General features: G+C 34.4%; 9 protein-coding genes across 9 annotated transcripts; 3 read left to right on the top strand and 6 right to left on the bottom strand.

The window, feature by feature from the left end:
- Positions 176-1,735, bottom strand: BMR1_01G02080 (hypothetical protein; the record flags this gene model as incomplete). Its single annotated transcript, XM_021482858.1, has 5 exons — positions 176-286; positions 309-529; positions 579-657; positions 680-768; positions 853-1,735. 5 exons carry the CDS (start codon positions 1,733-1,735, stop codon positions 176-178), a joined length of 1,383 nt encoding a protein of 460 aa, XP_021337454.1.
- Positions 2,387-3,383, top strand: BMR1_01G02075 (inorganic pyrophosphatase; the record flags this gene model as incomplete). The annotated part of the gene is made up of 2 exons (XM_012792028.1): positions 2,387-3,007; positions 3,096-3,383. The coding sequence occupies 2 exons, from the start codon at positions 2,387-2,389 to the stop codon at positions 3,381-3,383; spliced, it is 909 nt and encodes a 302-aa protein (XP_012647482.1).
- Positions 3,495-5,586, bottom strand: BMR1_01G02070 (conserved Plasmodium protein, unknown function; the record flags this gene model as incomplete). Its single annotated transcript, XM_021482857.1, has 8 exons — positions 3,495-3,659; positions 3,680-3,748; positions 3,770-3,924; positions 4,009-4,125; positions 4,146-4,230; positions 4,252-4,408; positions 4,486-4,622; positions 4,723-5,586. 8 exons carry the CDS (start codon positions 5,584-5,586, stop codon positions 3,495-3,497), a joined length of 1,749 nt encoding a protein of 582 aa, XP_021337453.1.
- Positions 5,587-5,867: 281 nt separating this feature from the next.
- BMR1_01G02065 (deoxyhypusine synthase) lies at positions 5,868-6,908 on the bottom strand (the record flags this gene model as incomplete). The annotated part of the gene is made up of 1 exon (XM_012792026.1): positions 5,868-6,908. One exon carries the CDS (start codon positions 6,906-6,908, stop codon positions 5,868-5,870), a length of 1,041 nt encoding a protein of 346 aa, XP_012647480.1.
- Positions 6,909-7,838: 930 nt separating this feature from the next.
- Positions 7,839-9,003, bottom strand: BMR1_01G02060 (actin II; the record flags this gene model as incomplete). Its single annotated transcript, XM_012792025.1, has 3 exons — positions 7,839-8,760; positions 8,781-8,877; positions 8,898-9,003. 3 exons carry the CDS (start codon positions 9,001-9,003, stop codon positions 7,839-7,841), a joined length of 1,125 nt encoding a protein of 374 aa, XP_012647479.1.
- Positions 9,004-9,238: 235 nt separating this feature from the next.
- BMR1_01G02055 (Cell division cycle protein 48 homolog MJ1156) lies at positions 9,239-11,798 on the top strand (the record flags this gene model as incomplete). The annotated part of the gene is made up of 7 exons (XM_012792024.1): positions 9,239-9,795; positions 9,849-10,320; positions 10,341-10,487; positions 10,510-10,754; positions 10,775-11,025; positions 11,100-11,248; positions 11,298-11,798. 7 exons carry the CDS (start codon positions 9,239-9,241, stop codon positions 11,796-11,798), a joined length of 2,322 nt encoding a protein of 773 aa, XP_012647478.1.
- BMR1_01G02050 (glycylpeptide N-tetradecanoyltransferase) lies at positions 11,834-13,359 on the bottom strand (the record flags this gene model as incomplete). Its single annotated transcript, XM_021482856.1, has 8 exons — positions 11,834-11,869; positions 11,891-11,956; positions 11,978-12,358; positions 12,380-12,457; positions 12,503-12,643; positions 12,665-13,054; positions 13,076-13,143; positions 13,167-13,359. The coding sequence occupies 8 exons, from the start codon at positions 13,357-13,359 to the stop codon at positions 11,834-11,836; spliced, it is 1,353 nt and encodes a 450-aa protein (XP_021337452.1).
- Positions 13,486-17,773, top strand: BMR1_01G02045 (1-phosphatidylinositol-3-phosphate 5-kinase; the record flags this gene model as incomplete). The annotated part of the gene is made up of 4 exons (XM_012792022.1): positions 13,486-16,395; positions 16,416-17,135; positions 17,229-17,341; positions 17,389-17,773. 4 exons carry the CDS (start codon positions 13,486-13,488, stop codon positions 17,771-17,773), a joined length of 4,128 nt encoding a protein of 1,375 aa, XP_012647476.1.
- A 58-nt stretch (positions 17,774-17,831) lies between these two features.
- On the bottom strand, positions 17,832-22,288 carry BMR1_01G02031 (rhoptry neck protein 4 (RON4); the record flags this gene model as incomplete). The annotated part of the gene is made up of 9 exons (XM_021482855.1): positions 17,832-18,679; positions 18,701-19,129; positions 19,150-19,422; positions 19,444-20,844; positions 20,865-21,053; positions 21,078-21,137; positions 21,160-21,714; positions 21,737-22,000; positions 22,021-22,288. 9 exons carry the CDS (start codon positions 22,286-22,288, stop codon positions 17,832-17,834), a joined length of 4,287 nt encoding a protein of 1,428 aa, XP_021337451.1.

The raw sequence follows: 22,288 nt of genomic DNA, 5'->3' as shown, positions 1-22,288 counted from the left end.
GAATCAATAAGCAAAACTGTTTACGAATTAAAATATCTAAAATTATCATTCATGGAGTAAAAATTACATTTTTATTCGCTAAAATTACAGTTCAGAGTAATATAAATTATGAAAAGGAGTTCTTAAAATGTATATACCACACTTTCTGCGATATAAAAAATCAAGCTAATCGTCATCAGGATAAAAGTGATGGCTGAGTGATAAATGATGATTGCAAGAATGTTGAAACGTTGAGTATTACTTCTTCTGGTATTATCGTATAGGTTGCGCCATCTATATCCTTTATCTAAGTTACATTATACACTTACAGTACATTCATTATAACCCCTATGTAATATTTCGACATTATATGTACTTTGCGGTGTTCTCTCTCGCGACAAATCCCAAGCTTCCAGCCTGTAAAGCAGTTCTGTCATGTTTATAGCGTATGATGCTATGTCTACTGAGGTTATGAACCCATCACAAAGTTGCATTTGGTAAAACAAAGCATTGGGGTAACGTGTTGACTTGGCCACTCTAGATGAACAACCTAAATGAAATAACTCAGTGGAGCAATTTTATAAAATAACTATGATTACCATTTTGTAAATGATTAGATAGTGTTGATTTCTTGTACAATCTCCATCCATAATCAGGTAGACCAAACGCCGTATAAAACTTAATTAATTGAGTGATTTACCATGTTTGTATCGTTGATACTAAGACTGATTTGTGGAGAAAATAGGCCTAGCTTTGTGGAATCACTATATAGTATATTTGGTCCCATTTCTATGTAAAAAGTATAATAATTGTAATTATTGTATTAATCTAGCGAATAGTAAACTAATTTATTCATTTCTAAAAAACACCTACCGTCAAAAACATTCTCAGATTCTTCTAATTTTGGAAACATTTTAGCTATAAGTGGTGTCAATTTTATCAAACCAAATTTAGCACCAATTCGTGCAGCCCTAACGAATATATTAATTGCCAATGTTACCAAACAAGTTGAGAATTTCATTCGTCTAGACTCTTTGTAAAAGCTGACAGATAAAATTTTTACAGGATCTACCGATTTGATCGATTTTGTAAGTATGTTGTTGTCAATGAGTAGTCTCCAACCAAAATCCGGAAAAATGTGTAAAAATTCACCCCTTGTGTAATTGGAACTGAACAATTTAATAATTTTAACATCCTCACCAAAGTGTGTTAGTGTATTGTCACTATTATTATGTGATTTATTAAATGCAATATTATGAGGTAACGTATAGTTTCTAACGTATAACTTAAAATAATTGCAAGAAGATTCGTCATTAAGTATTATATGATCCTTACTACTATAAAGGACGTAGCAATGAGGACACTTTATTGTTTCATAATTGTTTTGGCCAGTTCCTAATTTGGAATTTGTATCATTTGGCTTGCATTGAACCCTGTTCTTAGACCAAAATCTGTTCCTAAATTTGTTAAAAAATTCTGAGGTCCGAGATTCCGGTTTCTTAGTCACGTTTAGAGTTTTTGATGTCTCTCGGCGTTGTTTAAAAGCAGAATAGCTAGTAAAAGTTCCAGAATAGTATTGCCAATGTGGGCTACCTTTTTGGATCATTTTTTGGAAGAACCATTTACCTGACAAAATTGTTTGCGATTCGAAATATTTATCTTCTTTAATGTTTTCATAATTTTTTATCGCTTTGAGTTCGATTTTTTCGGTCCGTTCATCGGATACTTCATCAATGGGAAATAGTTTTTTTTCCATATTACTAAACTATTTGTTAAAATATCAAAAAATGAAATTATAGACTCTCAGTTAATATATATCGACAGAAAGAATGTTATGATTTTGCGACGCAGATGTACATTAGCCATTGAGGCATAATGATGCGATAATACTAGTGTATAGTATAATGCATATGCGGCTGTGCTACCATGTGTTTTGGATTGAAGTTTATGTATATAACATCCAAACGCACATGAATATTGCATAATTTATGACATTAATTTTAAAAAATTACTATGATCTGCGATATCTATGGGAGGATTTTATAACTTAACTAATCAAATTTTAACTATAGCTTAGGGTAGAGTGTATTAAATTGAGCAATATATATTTAACAATTGATCATATTGTATTGAATATGAATAGAATTACTAAGTGAATATCTGCAAATATATATTCGTAAGTCTTTCAAAAATATAATCAATGTATTATCCCTGAAACACATTTTACCAGTTGACAATGATTGAATATGCATTTTAGAAAAATTAATCTTTCAAAAAATTTAGTATCTTTATATATATATCATGTAAGATATAACGAGTTGGAAATATCATTTACATTGGTTGGTGTAATCTGGCTGACACCCCCTAGTGTTTGATAAATTGCATTAGCATAACAAAACATAGTTATATGAATCTAAAACTAATTAATATATTTACCACATTACTAAACAGATACATTCCACTTATTTTTGTTCACAGTCATATATGTCCTCGACCTGAATATTATTTATTCGTTAACACTTACAGAAAGTTTCACAGCATACACAATTCATTGTTATATTCGCATACAGTTAACTATGATAAAATGATCAATAAAGTATTTCAATCCTTAAACTTGATTACCAAAGGAAACCTTGGTGATGCAGAATTTAAAATATACTTTTCAGATGCCTCTGGGAATAAAGTTTCACCATGGCACTTTAATCATATAGATGAAATATCAAGTGTAGATAGTGATGGAAACAAGGTATTTCCAATGATAGTTGAAATTTCCAAAAATCAGTTAGAAAAGTTGGAAATAGACACTAAAACATCCGAGAATCCTATAAAACAAGATTTGAAGAATGGAATTGTTAGACTATATCCAAAACCTAACCCATTCAATTATGGAGCAATGCCTAAGACTTGGGAGGACCCTAAGGAATTTGTTGAGGAAGGAGGGTCTAAATATTTTGGAGATAATGATCCCTTGGATCTAGTTGAGATATCACCTGTCCCATATAAGCCTGGTGACATTTTGACCGTAAAGGTATTAAATCATACATTATATCTTAATGAATAATCATATACTTATTTATATTACCATCTAATGTATTTATTAAGTATATTTAATCCAGGTTATTGGTGCTTTAGGGTTGATTGACCAAGATGAAATGGATTGGAAAATAATAGTCATTAGCACCCATAATGAGAACTACAAAAATATCAGTAATATGCAAGATGCTGAAAAGTATTACCCAAGTATTTGCCATGATATAGTACACTGGTATAAAACCTACAAGGTGCCCAATAACAGATTCATCCGAAATGAGCAATATCTCACGGTTGATGAAGCTATGAATATCATTGACAATGCCAAAAAGGCGTACGATTCGAATAAGTGGAAAGATGAGAACTTAGTTTAAATTGTATACTTTAGTTTTAGTAGTTTATTAATATGCAATTTGAAATTATATCTTAAGGTTAGTTTCTTTGTTGATGTGTTGCGCATTGTTATTGATTTTTAATTATACCGATCATATTTTTTCAAATAGTGAGCCCCAAATTCGCCGATGATGATCTGCCTTAGCCATAACAATAATAATTGAGGGCAATTTAGACACAGATTCAAAATCATCTTCCATCAAAGTAGTGCCGAGGGTTTCATCTGGCAATGGATCTAATGGTTCATGTTTCATGGCCTAACTCAACAATTAATTACTTGGTCAGACATGCACCAATTGGTACCTTGGGATACATCAATTGATCCAATCAAATCGTCCTCCAGGACCTGAATAAATTATTAACTTACCGTCTTATTACCAATTTGCACTAATAATTTGTACCTTTGTATCACAATATTTACATGCTGTGCTCTTATACCCGGTTTTACTGGGATGGCCAGGTAAATTGTGAATTCATTTTCCTTGTAGCAATAATAAGTGGATCTACCGCCGACAATATGACCTAAGTAACATTTTGTAATATAAATATATAATCTGACAACAAGTGATTGATTTGTTTTATGGAATTAAGAATATTGCCACTTACCTACGTCTAACCCGTTGAATTGTCCTGTTTCCTTTATTGCATCCCTAAAACCACGCGATCCACTGTACTCCATGTGTTGCATTTTTTCATATTCATTACATTCATTTTCGAAATAATCTAACTTGCTCAGCATTTACCTTTGGCTGCCTTTTTTTGGTTATCACTCATATTTTCTAGGGCTTCATGCCAATAAACACTCGAAGGATTGTTTGCCATTTCGGCCTATGTAAAATATATTGATACCTTAATATTCTCTACCATTTCATCAGTGCGTTTCTCCCAGTATTCCTTTTTGGATTTACCCTTGTAGTCTTCTGTTTGAAGCAAATCAGCATCAAATGGACCCAAATCCCACCACTTGAAGGTCCCATCATGGCAGTCATTCATGTATGCCCATAGCCTGAGTGAATCATTGATTGTTAATGGTTAATATATAATGGATCTATAGATTCTGATACATAATAAATCAAGCAGTACCTAACCCAATTTACTCCGTAGAACATAGGCATATCACGATTTTTCTCATTATACTCACTAAATGGCATAACGAATTCCGCCATTTCCCCGGCATACATACTTAACAAACACTGACGGAATCCATATTCACAATTGGCCTATGTCACATGAAAAATTGTTAATTTCTTGATTGATTTCATAATTATCGTAGTATAAAATTCCAACCAATCAATTACCAAATATAACTAGAATGCTTACCAGTTCAATTGCCAACAAATCCCCACCTAGCTCTTTGTTTGAATAAATAAAGCGATTAGTTTCCGCATCAAAAAATTGGAACTTGACAAAAACACAACTGTTTTCATTAGGAATTAACGTTGGATCTATTTCGTTAGAAGGGTACATTAATTTGTGTTTGAAAATTGTCTTACACGGTAATAGTTCCCAGCCATCGTTTAATGTCTCCGGTACGCCCTCTAAAGGCCTATGATCTGATAGGTTAAATTCAACTGCATTATTTTGTTGCAAAGTATTGTTTTTCGTATTTTGTGCGTCATATTTGGATTTAAGAACGCGGTATGGATCACGTTCTTTAAAATTTGACGGATTGCCTTGAGATAACTGAAATCTTTCCTCCCTAGTAGGTATGTATACTACATTTTTTCTATGGTCAATAGGCTCTTGTTGTGGAAACCTTGATTTTAAAATGTCATTTTGAAAAGGTAATTCAGTTGTGGGCGGATAAGTGTAATCATGCGGTATAAATGACTGCATTTGCCTAGCCTTTACAGTCTCTGGGGTCAATTTCTTACCAAACTCCTTCTCTCTTTCAGATTCAGTCATTTCCTTGGCCAAACCTGCGGCTATTGGCTGAAGATACTCTTTAAGCGTATCCACTTGCCTTTGTCTATACAACATGGCCAACCTTTCATCTTCATCAAGTTTTGATATATCAATATCATCAGCATTTACTTCATTTGCCATTAATCTGGTGCGTAACTCATGGCTAGTGACATTGATATGATATGAATTTGTACAAAATATACAAAAGAAGAATATTAGAACACTTATCAAACACCATGTTATTGAGCCAAATATACGGATGTTGCGATATAAACCCATTTGCGCCGAAATAATAAAAACTGCTTACATCAAAAACTAATTGATGAAATGTGTAATTAAACATTACGCATTCATATAGTGAACACCATACAAGTTCTACGTGGGCATGACACTATATAACTCTATATCTGATATTAAACAAAAAATTTATACTAAATCTTTTCCTAATAAATACATTTTTAATTCTGCTCGCACTCTAATTAAAAATTTATCGATCATATACACTAGCATGGACATTCTTTACTGTGTATTTGTAACAATAAGGCCGTGGTTTGCTATGTCTACAAGCTATTTTTGACAAACTTCTTAAATACTCCAGCCACTAGTAATGGGAAGATAATAGTAGCATCTCCATGTACCTTAATTGGATTTGCATTGGATTTGATCTTTCCCCAACTAACAGCTTCATCAGGCTGTGCTCCGGAATCGCTACCATCATATTCTTGGGCAGTTGAAATGTATACAGCATGATCTGCTCCATTCCGCATCAAATTGGCATTGCAAATGTGATGTTTAGGCAGACCACCGCCCAAAACGATTATGCCCGTGTGTTTCGCGTGTATCGCAATATCATTGATTTTACGTATGTCTGCAGCAATGTCCACTATTAGTGGATTTTCAGATTTTGCATAGCTATGGAAGAAAATGTTGTCACCCAAAGACCCATCAGTTAGGCCTGGACAAAAAATTGGGATTTTGTTAGTGTGACACCAATACGCCAGAGATGTTGGATCATTTATTTTGTTACCAAAAAAGTCAATCATTTCTGATGGTGTCCAAATTTTACCAGTTTTATTTTGGATTTGCCACAATTCGTCCAGTAGTGGCTGAATCCATTTTTCAAAAAGGCAGTAATTTTCGTTGGGAACAATCAAATTGCCTATGCGATTCCATCCCTTATCTCTAAGTTCACTGCCTTTCATACTAAAACTTCCCAGTACAGTGTTTCCAAGGCATTTGATAATATCTTCTTCCACTCCTCCAGCTGTGGTTACTAGTACATCTATTAGCCTATGTTTGGCCAAGTAAACCAAAGCTTCTCTGATTCCAGAAGAGATCATGTTACTAGTGAAGCTTATGAATATCTTATATCCCTTATTTTCAAACTCCGTGCCAGTTTCTAATTCACATTGTTGCCGCGTTCTAAGCATACAATCAATTATTTCGGCTGATAAACCCAGATGCGTGGATTGGAATCCACCAAATTTGAAACCTTTGAGTAAAGATTCGATAGTGATGTTTGATTCATAATCTAAACCATGTACTGGTATAGAATCCGTGGGATCGGATTCGGCGAGGACGGAGGATCTAGCCCCATCCATAATTACTAATTACAGCATATGTTAGTGTATATAATAACTAGCTTCGCGTATAATTATTTTATAATGATGATATGTAATGCTATAATATATATACAAATTAAACATATAAGTAGATAGTTACACATTAAAATAATTAATCTGAATATTTGTGTATACATATTTACACATTAATTATACGCAACTATATAGTATATAGTTTTCGCATGCTTAGTTCTGGTATATTTGCTAAATCTATATCCGATTTAAATATAATTTATATCTATTGCGTGGCTACATGTCTAGTGTTGATGCACTGGCTCTAAATCGACTGTACTGATCAATTTGCAGATTACGTAAATAGCATTTACCAAAATTTATAAGTTAAATCATTTATATTTGTGTATATTAACCTTTATACACATTTAAAATATCTTTTATGTCATTATTTATATTCCTTGAACAATAATGCAGTCAATCATTTATATGACGCTAATTAATGTTTATTGATTATTATATTTTATACTTGTCTGTTTATTACATAATGACGATTATATAATGTTAATTGATTTAGTTAAGGTTAATTAATTATTATATGTATAATATATAATCGTAATTGTGTATATAAAATGTATACCCCAACTATTCTTTATAATTAAATATTTTAATTCAATATTAAATAGACATACATTATAACAAATGAAAATGCTTTAAATCCAAATTTATAACATGCAATTGTACATATACTACTAATTATTACACATGATTTGTCAACGATAAAACATCAATTTACATAATTTTTGTAGATTATGATCATAAATTTCGCTTAATGACAAGATAATCGTATGTATTGGATACTAAATTTCAAGTTTGGCAATTAAAGACGCTAAAACCCAAGAAATTTGTGATCAAATATGCAAAATTACGCATAAGCTGGGAATTTGTGCACTTATTTCATATGCATTTCCTATGAATAACCGTAGGACCAGCCTCATTATATTCATCCCTAGTGACCCACATCTGTTGAAAAGTGGATAAAGTGGCTACAATAGACCCTCCAACCCAGTCTGTGTATTCCGAGCCAAAATTACCCCTCCCATCGTCCTTGGTTTGTGCAGTGCTAATTATGGTCTTAACACTAGGTAATGATAGGTTCTGCAGTTGTACTTTCAATTTCTCAACTAGACCTCTCAATCTACTGGTACCCCCAGCAAGTATAATTCTGGAATATAGTTCATTACGATATTCCGGTTCACACAGTTGTATCGCCCTTAAAATAGTCCTAGGTAAATCCAGACAGTTTTTATTATTTAGATGTGGATTGAAAATAATCTCCGGTGCTTCGAACAATTCGTCAGTAAGTGATATATTGTTTTCATCAGGAAGGGTGTAACTTGGCGATTCATTTATTTCTGGAGACTTTGCAAAATCGCGATAAAAACAATACCTACACTTGATATTGTCAATCATATCAAATAGTGGGTAATCAGGGAAATTGTCACCAAAATTAGCAACTACATCTGCTTTTGCCAGACTTAATTTGAATAGTTGTTTGGTGATATCAATCCCGGAAATATCAAATCTGGAAATTGATTGCAATTGTACACAACCTTCGATAATAGGCACGGCATAGGATATTCCCTGGCCCATATTCAATACCATGCCTGAAGTTCTTCCAGTACCATACAATGAAAGTAGGGAAGATAAGCCCATGTAAAACGCAGGTACGTTAAACGATTCCAAAAAGATTTGACATATTTTCTCTCTATGAAACTTAGGATGGAAAGGGGGCTCTGTTAGCAGTATAGAATGTTCCTCTGAATTTGCCTTCAGTACTTCATTAAATGTGTGTTTCCAAATGCCATTAGCTGCGGACCTGAGTGATTAGTGTAGTACCAATTGGTTACGATGCCATTAGTGTAAGGGAAGATGGGTTTGGATTGTCTTTTCATCAAGACATCTTTAGCAGCATGTCCAAAATGCATAAGATTTTCTAAATTAACAGTGATATACCATCAGCTAGGTTTGGAAAGCAAGAAATTGGCGATTCATCGCCAGCTATTCCTGCTTTTACTGCAGCTGATCCAAAGTTTAATACGATCGCTGGAGTTTCCTCCATAAAAACCAAATAATTGTTAATAAAATATTTAGAAGGAGAAATTTTATTATTTTATATTAAAAATACAGTGCTCCAGGAATAAAAAACTGTATTGTGTCCATATATTCAACCACACAGGCCTACGCATTTATATCACAATATGCACACCCACAATTCATTATTTTTTAATAAGCATATGAATATCGCAATAGAAATTGTTATTTTGACAACAAAAATTTATCATTAAACTAGTAAAATGACTAATGATCACCGTATCACACTCCCTTTTGATTTACATCGAGAAAACTGTCCAATCAACTACTTAAGTATACCTAATTCACTGATTAAACCCCTTAGTAAATTATTGAAATACCCGATCGAAGCTAATAATCCAAATTTTGAATTAACAATTGCAGTACCTGGAAAGAGATTTGTTGCAAATGTATTGCATGTGGATTCCAGACACAATGGATTAATTGGGAGCAATTCACTACTAAAATCATTGGAATTGGAAGTAAAAAAGAAAACAGAATTCATTTTTATGCCAATTTCTCATGTAAAAAATGCTAGTGAAGTAACTTTCGGGTTGGTAATGGACAAAAGTTACTGCCCTGAATGGTTATCTTCATTGTATTGTGGTAATTTGAGTATTTATGACTCACCAGAAAATATAATTAAAATGACATTCACTGGGCTAACTATGTACAAACACAATATTTTCCAAATCTATTTACTAGGTAAATTATGTACAGTAACGATACTTTCCACCACATCCAATGGCATAAGTAACTCAAATGACGATTATCCAATTAGGTAAGCATCCAAGATCTTTAGTGTAAATATTTGCAAAAAAATTCCTGATTTAGAATTGATGAGTGCACAAAAATAACGTTTGATTTGCCAAATCGCGCAAACAATTTGTGCGATACACCTATGAATAGCAGTGTATACGGAATGGATTATTTGCTAAATTTTTTGAAATGGCATGTTTTCATACCACTTTCTTATCCGGAATTTCACAAGAAAAATAATATAAACTCTGCAAAGGGGGTTCTCCTTTGGGGTCCTCCTGGTTGTGGCAAGTCATTTATCGCAAAACACACATATCATTTGCATACTCAAGGTGCATTGAAAAATTGGTTAAAGGTTGATAAATTGAAGGAGTTTGAATGCATTCCCCCGGAAATTATACTTACCTCTTCTACTAAATTGATATCGGATCTTCCTGGGCAATCTGTGAAGAACATAACCCAACTATTCCATACTAGAAATAAATGTGGTAAAGTAATATTCATTGATGAAATAGATGGTATAGCTTCTAAGCGTGATACTAATCAAGTAATAACCACTAAATATAGAATATTGCAGCGCTAGTAGCATTACTATGTGAAATGGACAGTTGTGTCAACTCAAATAGTGATATTTGTATTATAGGCCTAACAAATAGACCCAATGACTTAGATTCGGCAATTAGAAGGCCTGGTCGGTTTGATTCGGAAATACATGTAATGTAATTAACTTATATAGGTTGGAGTGCCAAACTCGTCACAACGATTTGAATTACTAAAGGGATTACTGAGTGAAATAAATTATAACTTGAGTGATACTGAAATTAAAACTTTGAGTGATCAATGCAGCGCTTTTGTGGCAGCGGATTTAAAGGGTTTGATAAACAAATGTTTAACAACAAAGAGTAAACAATATCTGCAAGATGACATAACCGATATGATTATTACTTTTGACGACTTATTAGAAGCTAGAAAGGGATTAAGGTAATCAAATAGTGAAATAGCCCTTCAGGACTTCGTGAGATTTATGTCGAAATACCATACACCAAATGGACTGATATAGGGGGGTATGAAGATGTCAAATTATTACTTAAACAAAGCGTTGAATGGCCTTGCAAAAAAAAAAAAATACTCGATAAATTTGCTATTAAACCGCCTAGAGGGATCTTATTATATGGCCCTCCCGGCTGTTCAAAGACGATGATGGCTAGGGCAGTAGCTACTTCGTCACATATGAATTTCATTTCCATTAAGGGTAAGAATGTTGTCAATGATGTATTATTAATATACTAAAGTATACGTATAAATCATTATAATTCTGTAACATAGGCCCTGAACTATTCTCAAAATGGGTCGGGGAGTCAGAAAGATCAATTCGCCAAATCTTCTTTATAGCAAGGGCAAATTCTCCCTGTGTCATATTCTTCGATGAAATTGATTCAATAGCAAAGTCACGACAGTCAGAAGGGGTATCTGAGGTATTTATTTAACTTATTTTTAATTATTTTGCCAAAAATATTTACTCAGGTTGGTAACCGCGTTTTGAGTCAATTGCTAAATGAAATGGATGGCATTAATTCTACTGGCGAACTAGTAGTCATAGGAGCTACTAACCGCCCTGATGTACTAGATCCAGCGCTTCTAAGACCTGGACGATTTGATAGACTTATTTATGTAAAACTACCAGACTTGCAAGCTCGCAAGCACATATTAAAAATTAATCTGTCAAAACTCTCACTAGATCCATCACTGGAAATAGATGAATTGGTTGACGAATTATCGTATAGGACCAAAGGATATAGCGGAGCAGAAATTGAAGCTATTTGCAGAGAATCGGCACTGAGATCTATTAGCCAATTTATATCATCATCTCAAGTAGAACATGAACCTGAAGATACAAAAGTGGACACACAAATGTGTAGTATTGCAATACATGTTACAATCGATGATATTGAATATGCGTTGAAAAATGTACAGTGTAGAACCAAGGATGAGCTATTAGGTATTTATAGCAATTTTAATTGTTGAATTATAATATCTGTATCCAAATAGGTGCCACTAATTTACATCAACACAATTCCAACTTCATGTGGTTTAATCTGCATGATCGAACTACTTACAGGTGGAAACTTCCAATTGTATAGATAAAAGTGCAGGTCTCCATCACCTTGTCCAAACTTTAACTTCTAAATTGTAAAGAGAATTACCTCAAATACTTTTCTATTATCCATCAGATCGATCATATTGAATACGTCATAATTCATTGACTTTGCTATTATAAGGGTATCATTGATGAGATTCTCAAATGGAATAGTGTTTGCAACATGGTAGTATGAATAAGCAATATTGAGAATCTTGTGCTTGTCACTCTTTATCACGGAACTGGGCAAGTTGTAAAAACTGGTGAAATCTGTAATTTTTCCATCAGTTTCCTTAACGTAGGCGTAGATTACATCTTTCTGTGGCAAAAACCAGTGGGATATCTCTTCTTGTGTCCATACAGTGTAAATTTTGAATTTTTGTAGATAATTGCAAAGCAATTTATGTATTTGTGGTACATCTTTTTTTTGCATAGGCCTAAAGTATTTCTGCGTAAGTAATTATCGTACGGGTACTTCTTCCGGCAATTTGTATATCCTAATAGCCATGCTCATAGTCATCCTATTGCCTAGACCACTAAACCCAACCTATGTAAGTTCTGTGTATCATTTTAAATCAAAAATAATACTTACTTGTACAAGTTTCCTAATATCTAGTGGCCTATGCCAATATCGACAAGTGGCAATGGGAGTGGGTATTATCACACCTGCCGTGTAAATAGCTTGCCAAATTGCCTTGAGATTTACTCTCCTCGTAATCTCCTTTATCAAAACCTACATTAACTTATTTTATACAGGGGCTAATCTCTTGGATCTCAATTTTTTATGCACGCATAAAAAATTAACTTCAGCCGCATTAATTAAAGTTCCAGATAGTGACAATTTGCATGGAATGGCGGATATAAAACCAATTAATTTATCCGTGGATTCGATCTTAACGCCAATATGCCAATCTTTTATGTATCCCTTAGGCGCGATGGCCCATTTGATAAATTCTTGCGAGTAATTAAATCGGAATAGCTTCTCCATGTCTTCTACATAATGATCCCTCAATAATTCATATATCTGCAGTCTATCAGATTCCTGATGTATATCACATACAACCCATTTGAAGCCGCTAGGTAAGGGATATGGATCAGATCTAACTTTGTCTACAGTATCAATGTCGCTTATGGGTCCAAAATCCTATATTAAACGTTTAAATACATTTTCAGTTAATTTTTGATCTGGTTGAGTAACTGGTTGTGTGTTCCAAAATTTGTGATTTGTATTTCCTAAATAATTGCGAATTATTTACCAAATAATTTAGCTATGTTTCCTTCTGAGAGAGTTTTAAGTCCCTTTCTACTCAATTTATCCGCACTATTGGCGAATTCTGTACTACCTTTTGGTTCGCCAGATTGTAATGACAATTTTAACATGAGATCGTTTATAGAATCATTAAGTTCAGACACAGGGCGATCATCGCCATTAGAAGAGCTCATTTCCATATAATATTGTGAAACAGTAATAGAGAAATCAATTTACTTAACATTAATTGTAAAATCAATTATTGATAATGCACCATATAAGGGCTGAGTATGTTACGCCACATCAATGGATAAAGATGTGGACGTATGGCATTAAATCTACTCGACAGAAGGGCGGATATAAGACGCCAATTATTCAATTTTGATGTTTCGGATATTAATAATGAAAGTACTTCGGCAAGAATTGACGACGAGTATGAATCTAGCGACCTAACCTCATATTATCGCAAAAAACTATATTACATAATCAGATGTTTCTGTTATACTGGCAAATTGCCATACTATGTGGCAAAATTACTATATGAAACATGTGTTACATGTGGTAAATTGGTGGAAATTGACACTAGTCGTGTTAAAATCGGCAACCTAGCCGATTTACAGCATTTAGATCCAACGTTACTCTATAATGTATATGCCAAAAGTCATGAATATGAGATATTTATCTGTTGTGGCACGTTCTTTATGGGCGTGTTATCGCATGTATCTATGAACTCAAATTTTGATCAACCCAAAATTGTCCTAATCAAACAACTAACCCACACTAGCCAACGCGGTTTGTACCGAACCTTCACGGGACTAAAAAAAGATGAGAAAATACTAGAAACTTTGGTACATTCGTTGCAAAAATCGCACATACAAGTTATTTTCACATCATCATCCATTCCTATTTTCCTATCTAACTTACTTGTAAAGGCAAATATTACTTGTGTGGCGCATATATTGCCTAGTGAATTGGATAGGTTGGCTCAAGTAACCAAAAGTACATTGTATGAAAGTTTGATCGATGCATGTGAAGATACTATACAGTGTCAGTTGGGCAAATTATTAATACTGGGAGATCAGAGATATAGGCGGATAATTGCAGCAGAATGCGATTTCCGTATGGGCTTATCTATATTCACCAGCACACTTCTAGTTCCAATACTAGAAAAATTATTAGGCATAACATTTCGATTGTTTTCAGAGGAATTATTCATTAAGTCTATCAACGGCAGTATACTTCCCATTACATCTCTATCAACTATCCGCTTAGACGGGAATAATGACAATTGTTTAGGCTCCAATGAGTTTGATAAAAATGACTTATCACTGGAATTTTTTGGTACTAGAAAACTTAAATTGTGTGGAATGCAGCAATATACATTCATTGACAATACAAATGTGGACTTCATGATGCCATTAAAAACTTGGATAAAAGAATTATTGTTAAATTGTACTAGATTTGGTTGCCCATTTGACAATTCAGGATGCAATGGTAATTTATCAGAGCACACGCTCATATTCAGCAATCGTAAGCACAACGTTGAAATATCATTTGTGTACAATTACAAATTGTTAGCATTACCAGACTCCAATTTTTCAATATATATTCAAAGATGTTGTTACAATTGCAGTGAAATTACACCGAATAAGCCGTTTTGTTCCAATATAACTCTCTTAAACTTCTTAAAGACACTTTTGCACTTTAGAATTTTTACCCACAAATGCAAACGATATTCCCATTTGACTAAGCCAAATAACTCATTAATCAATCAATCTGGTACTTTAGATTGCGAAAATGGTGTTTTTAACGATCTTTTCATAGGTAATTCAAAGGAGTTACTGTTTTCACTTATTCCCGATGACATGAGGTCTACATTTCCATTTCGAATTTCGTTCAAACTATTGCCGTTTGAAAGTTATCAGTTTGTGCCCCTTGTTTCCAATCAATGTGATATTTCAGTTTTAGAAAATAACGAATCCATTTCTAAAGCCATGCCAATTCAAGAGTACCATGAAGCATGTCACCAGCAAAAAAAATATCCCTATTTTATATCAAAAAGCCAGCCATACATACTTGAGTATATTGGATACAATATATACCTTCTTTATTTCCGGATTTACCCAGAATTCAATGGAATGGCTCATAAATTAGCCGAGGCTCCATCGCTAGAACTAATATACTCATTGCATTCGTATATCACAAAGTATATTTCTCACAAACAATTTGACAAATTGGATTTCCTGAAAAATTTCCCATGTAAATGCAATGTGATTGAATTTAAACCAAAAAAATCAACCATACACCGTATGATGGATGATAACATAATTGACGACTGGATAGCACAGACAGGACTTCACGAAAACGTACATGATTATATTAAAGAGATTCGGGATAAAAAACTGGTTTTTATCTGTGAATTATCGATTCAATTGCCTGTAAAGGTTAGTAAATGTGGGAAATCAGATTTCAAAAATTCTGCTCTAAGGCCTTGTGTGAATAGGGGTCATTGTATCAACTGTAACTGGCAGTGTTTCAGTTCCTGGCAGTCGTTATACATTTACAATTTGATGTTGTTAGTTTACTCCCTGTCGCAGGAGTTTCAAGTTGATAGATTTTATGTCAATGAGGCCATGTGTGAACTTTATATCACACAGATAATTCAGTGTGAATTTGCTCTAAATTGGAATGAGGTGGAATTTTTGGCAAAATTATCACTTGCTAAATTTTTTTCCAGCGACAAGATTAAAATATCAATCCGTAAGATAAATTCAACTGGTTCTAGTAATGGGGGCAATGATTTAAAATCTCCTATTGGTTATTCGCGCGTCGGTAGTAAATCAAATTTAAATAAGGCTTATGACATTCTAAACGGGCTACGTGTGGAAGAAATTGTGAAGGGAGTTAATGTCATAGCGGAACCTCCTCCTGAGACTTCCAGGAGTGATTTGGGTTCGATACTTGCCAAATTTTTTTCTCAGGACAACAGCGATCCCATTAACATATCATTACCTGTGGGAAACATCAGTTGGAGTGGTGATAACAAACTAATGTTAATTTACTCAGTTAGAAGCAGGACTAATAATAATATATCATTTAAAGTTAGGCAAACAATATTTTGCATGAATACTAGCTTTGATTACGATATATTTGACACGCCGCTTATACAGGTGTGTAAAACGACAATCTGCCATGGTAGTAAGAAATTTGCCATTGAAAATTTCTTCGGCCAGCAGGTAATGTACAATTCATATAGTTTTCCCAGCTTCGATCTTCATACGGTATAACCCCTAACCAATTCATCAAGTCAATTTGCAAATTGGAGAGGAAACATTCGACGGGCGGTAAAAGTGGAGCCCCTCTTTATATAACACATGATAGGAAGTATGTTATAAAGTTGCTTAATAAGCATGAATTGGAGTGTTTTGTGCAAAATGGTCTGAAGATGATCAATTATTTCAGTTCTAACCGAAATACACTGTTATGTGTCCCCTTTAGTTGCATGAAAATAAACGTATTGTCTCCAAAGACTATATTGCTCAACAAAACTATAAAATGTATAATATTACAAAATGTCGACCTTTGTAATGAATATTGCGCCCATGTATACGGGGAAAAGTTTAGTTTTGACTTGAAGGGCGTTGGATTGCACCGTTCAAACATCGAAAAAATATCATCGAGTAATTATATATCAGGAGATTCATCCCACACAAATACTAGTGACAGTTTAAACGATTCACAGTCAATATTAGGAATATTTGACACGATAGGAATTGATGCTACTAAAGAATTTCTTGTAAAAAGTGTAAAAACAATGGGTAAAGTTAAGTCTTGGGAAACTGAGATATACTCACATCGCAGCGAAGAGTATGAAGATGATAGTCGGGATGTTGTTCTCTGGGATAGGAACTTTTTTGAATATACCAAAGGATGCCCATTGGTTCTGGAAGAGGCATTACCCAATTTAATAGACCAGGTATGCCACCATATCTACTACATCCTATATATAATTGTCATACAACTAGTCATGTACTTTTTTATTCCTTTGTATAAAAGCCTGCTAATCTAGATTGATCGGGACACAAAATTACTATCAGAATTAAACGTTGTAGATTATTCTATGCTTCTACACATTTATCCAAAGACAGGATTGCTCTGCATGAGCATTATAGATTACCTAAGGTATGCAATGCCTTATATAACACTTTAATGAAAATCCGATAATACAGGCCTTACACTTGGGATAAACAAGTCGAGACGATCGGCAAAAAATTGGCCAATATCACCAGTGGCGAGATGCCAACTGTTCTCTCCCCTCCAGAGTACATGAAGAGGTTCCAGCAGCAAGTAGAAAAATTGTTTACTAGCGGAATATCAAAGGGAGGCGCTACAATAAAATTACAGTTTGCCCAAATATTGTCTTCGCAAGTGGATAAACCACTAAATACTGTCAATGATGTACAAGCCAATTCCCTAGCGCCTACCATCTCAATGGACAGGTTCGTGGTTGGCAATATGAGTTTGGGAGGCAAATTTATATCGCCTACTTACAACCGTCTTTCCTTCATGGATCATCAGACGGCCTTACATTACAACGAATTTATCAACGAATAGCCATAAGTCTTGATTAATGAGCCAACTTCAGCTTTTTTGTAATTGTACTTATTATTATTTACGTACCATGTATAGCCAGCTTGTCAAGTTCGTATAGCCATTTTCCAGTCAAATTGGTCGAATGCCCATCATTTATCAAGTGATACTGACAAGGGTCTATCAGTTGGACAATCATTCCATGTTTAAGCACCTGTTCTAACCAATTATTTGGCAGTATGTGTGGCAGTTCCCTATGCAAAACCTGGAAGTAATAACCATCCATCAAAGCTGAGTCCATGACATTGACCAGCCATTCGTAAATTGGAACATCCATGGCTCCGTGAATCATGTGTAATTTCGTTACCTTTTCGCCGTCAATAATTTGGGTGTGAGCATTCAGTGTTTCAGGGGTGTATTTTTTAGTAAATTGCATCAACCTCTTTTTAAATCTGTGTAAAAGTATTTTCCACAAGGTATGAGAATCGTTATTGGTAACAGTGTGTATTTCTCTGGGATGTAAATGCAATGATGTATTGAGGACTATTAGTTCATCATTTTCATCCGCGGGTTCGACCCGAAATTGCAGTTTTATATTCAATAATAATTCGTTTTTTTCATGTTTAATATCTGTATATAATTGCTCTATGAAACTTGGTACCGACTCCTCCTTGAACTGCAAGTTTTGGATATATTCCATAAAAACTGGATCGCTGGGTTCTTCTACCCATGAATAGGGCTCATATGAATCGAATTGCAGCATGTTCAAAATTTCCTGCTGAGATTGAGATGCATCTTCGTCTTGGGCTTCATCCGATGTTTGTTTTAACGAATTCTTATCAGCGTCAGAAACATTATGGTATGTGTTAATCAGCATATCATGACCCTTTGTGGATATTAAAGGGAATAAATTTTTTTCGAATATATCTTCTGCATTGAAGATTGACTTACTTATATCATTAGAATCTTTGGTGCAAATTTTGGATGGAATGGAAAGTGTGCTTAATACGGATCCGCTTGTGGCTATATGATCCAGTATATTGCTAGTGTCCATGAACAAGAGCTGGGCCGTGTAAATTTGATAGTCTGTGTTGTTTTCCAGGGAGAAACATTTATGGAACGCATTTAAGACGTGTAAAATAATGCATATTGATAAACTGTGATATTCAATATGTTTCGTCTCCGATTTAATCATCCATCCAATGTAAACTTGTATAGAATTGGCGATTTCCAACGAATTTGACATATTTATACCCAAAGTATTTCCCAAAGAACCTATTAGAGACTTGGGCTTATTTTCAGCTATTAATCCCTGTGTGCCACGGGATAATATCGACCCAGCGCCAGAAATGTACTTTTTACATATTTTGGTTGCAGGAGCTGAATGAATAACAACTTACATTTGGATAGATTCTTTGGTAAATTCTTCATGACAGAGAAGAGCCGTAACCAGGCAGGATCATCTCCTATAAGCTCATACCCCTGGTCAATTTGTATGTCCATCCAGTTCTGCACAAATATTGCACTGGCGCTGCATATAATTGCTAAATGCACATCTTTTTCCACTTCATCCTCGCTTTTACTACCATCCAGCCATTTGCTAAACATAAGCTGCAATCTTGATATTAAATCATGAGTGGTTAGGGATAATATTACATCTGGTATAATGAAATCTAAATGTGTACATTTATTACTTGGAGATGTGGATTTGATAAGAGGCGGGATTCTGGTAATTTGTACGCCGACATTTTTGCTGTAGATATCCTTAATCTTGTCAACATCTCCGCTAAGTACGACATCTTTGGGTATATTTGACGTATCGTAAAACAATTTATAGCTGGTGTATGAGTCTCGAGCCAAATCACCGTAAATTTTTCGCAGCAGATATAGTGTCATTTGTATGTTAAATTTGTGGGACCTTAAAAACTCGACAACATCATCTTCCTCGCCTATATGGCCGGTCTCAATCAACGCTCTCCTCCACATTTGCCCGGTGTGGGTATCCAAACCAATATTATCAATATTCAACACAAATTCTGAGTCTTTAGATGGTAGGTCATTTATCAGCGCCTCTATGGATGGCATGGTAAGCGCCACCTTATCCTTTCCTAATTTAATGCCCTGGATAAGGCCGGTTACAACGGTTGGTGCTATTGGCTCCTTTGGCTTTTCTGTTATCTGTAATTTGGGCACTTTTTCCTGTTCATCGTCAGTGTCAGATTTGGTTGACTCCAACGGATTGTCTGTCCTAGAGGCATTATTATCAGGTGAATTAGGATCATTTTTCAGTTCAGGGTTAGGAGTATTGGAGCCATCACTTGTATTGTCGGTTTCAGGTCTAGGGTTTTGATTGTCTGCCAAATTATTACCGTTGTCCGAGGGTTCTAGTTTTTCGGTGGGGTTCACTTGAAGATTGTCATTCTCATCATCATCTTTTGTAGTATTTGCTTCATCAGTGGCTGGAGAATTGTAGGTAGTGTCAGAAGTAGATGAGGGAGTAGCGGATGGAGTAGTTTCCGAGCCAGAATTCGGGGTGTTTATCCCAGGTTCATCATTATCCTTAACAATGGGTAAGGGAGCGGGAGGTTTGATGATAAATGGGGACGGTTCATTTATTTTGGGTACGATCATTACGGGTACAGTATTAACGTCGAAGTCATAATTACTGGGTTTTAAAGTAAATGATGCAGTGGGCAAATTTGGCTTTACATCTTTATTAATTGAAAAATTTGCTATTGTCCCATTTTTACAAGAGTAATTTCTGACGTATGAGGTAAAGGTATCAAAATTTGGTAATGCCTTCTCAGTTATGTTTTCTATCATAATATTTGAAATTTTGTGTTCAAAGTCAAAGTACATGGTTCCTTTGGTGTAATTTCCCGCTGTTAACGCTATGGCAACCTTACTTATAACCGCGAACCACTCAGGAACATTGGGAATTGTAGAAATATTTTGGGCTCTTTTCAGCAATTTTTCTTGTATAACATCTAATACATTTTGATTCACTTCCTTTGTATCGCCTATCTTCTTCAAATCATCATTAGTGAGATACATTTCAGTAATGTACATGAACCATACATGCGTATCATTTGTTTCTATATAATTAGCAACATACTAATTAAATAGCGAATAGAAAGGGTAATTTTATTACCGTCTTGATGTTCAATTGCAACAATTGCATCGTGTATAGTCTTTCCTTCTGGCGTCTCAAATTGGGAACCGTATCTTGGAATAGAGAAATCAGCATTGAACTCCATGTAATTGTAGTTATCAATTAAGCTAACCTCAATGATAGTTTTATTATCTGAATTACAACAAGCCTCTTTACCATGGTTCATTGATTTGATATAATCCTTGATATTCGTATTTGCATGTAATTTGTGTATCACTAAATAATGCAGTTCACTTACGATGACTGCGGACTGTGATTAACGGGTTTTTCTTGCTCAAATTGGCAATATCGTAACTGAAATTTCCGTAGAACCACTTGAGCAGCAAATTTAACGTGAATTCGAACGATTTTGAGAGCTTAGAAATGATGCCAATCTTGGTTAATCTTTTGAACAACTTCTTCCTCACGTTAACTGCAACGTCAGGATAGGTCAAAGTACTCAAATGATCAAGCTCATTATCCCCATAAAATATTACCATGTTAAAACACATCCATTTCACGTCTGAAGATTTGATTTTGACTGGGAAATATATTTTTACAGGTACCGGAATAGAATTACCTGATGGTACGTCGATTTCTTGCAACAAATTGTACAAGTTTTGTGAGTCAACATTGGTGTGATCAATGCTGGAAATATCGGGTTTTTCCGAATGCTCAATATTTTGCACTTTGCCATTTGAAACTAATTGCTCAGGCTGTTTATCTTCAGTGACATTATCAACCTTTACTAATAATATTAGTGTTTCGTTATCTCGGATATCCATGTTATGGATTTTATCAATATCATTCACTTCTAAAATTATTTTTTGACTAACCTAATGGTTCAAGACTTATTATAATGTCACCGTTTTCTTTCACCTTAATGGATTTGAAAAAATGATATTTGTTCATTCCCCATTTCATTATCCATTCAGCCTTTTTTTCTATAGCCGTATCGTAAGTACTATTACATCTTGCCTTTAGCTTATTGTTAATGATGTTATAGTATTCAAGCTGTTTATCTTTGGTCTTGTTCACTTCATCTGGTGTGAAATACATCTCCATTGATATATTGACATTGTATATACGACCTTCGTATTCTAAATGTCAACGTACTTACTCTCTTCTACAGACAAGGTGACATTTTTAGGGATTATTTTGGAAATGGGATTATATACATCCAACTTAATCAGTTTGTTATGTAATTTCTTCAACTCGTCCTTACTAGGTGTAAGTGGGATGGTGCTGGAGTCATTTCTTAGTGAAAGGAATGATGCGTAGAAGGGGTATTGAAAATTTGGTGAATCAGGAGATCCAAAGCGATTCAACACACCTTTTTTCCCATACACATTATGAAGGTGTACGAGAATTAAATATATCCATACCAT

This window comes from Babesia microti, chromosome I, assembly GCF_000691945.2.
Source record: "Babesia microti strain RI chromosome I, complete genome".
NCBI classification, from domain to species: domain Eukaryota; phylum Apicomplexa; class Aconoidasida; order Piroplasmida; family Babesiidae; genus Babesia; species Babesia microti.
This window is presented reverse-complemented; position numbering and strand designations above follow the sequence as displayed.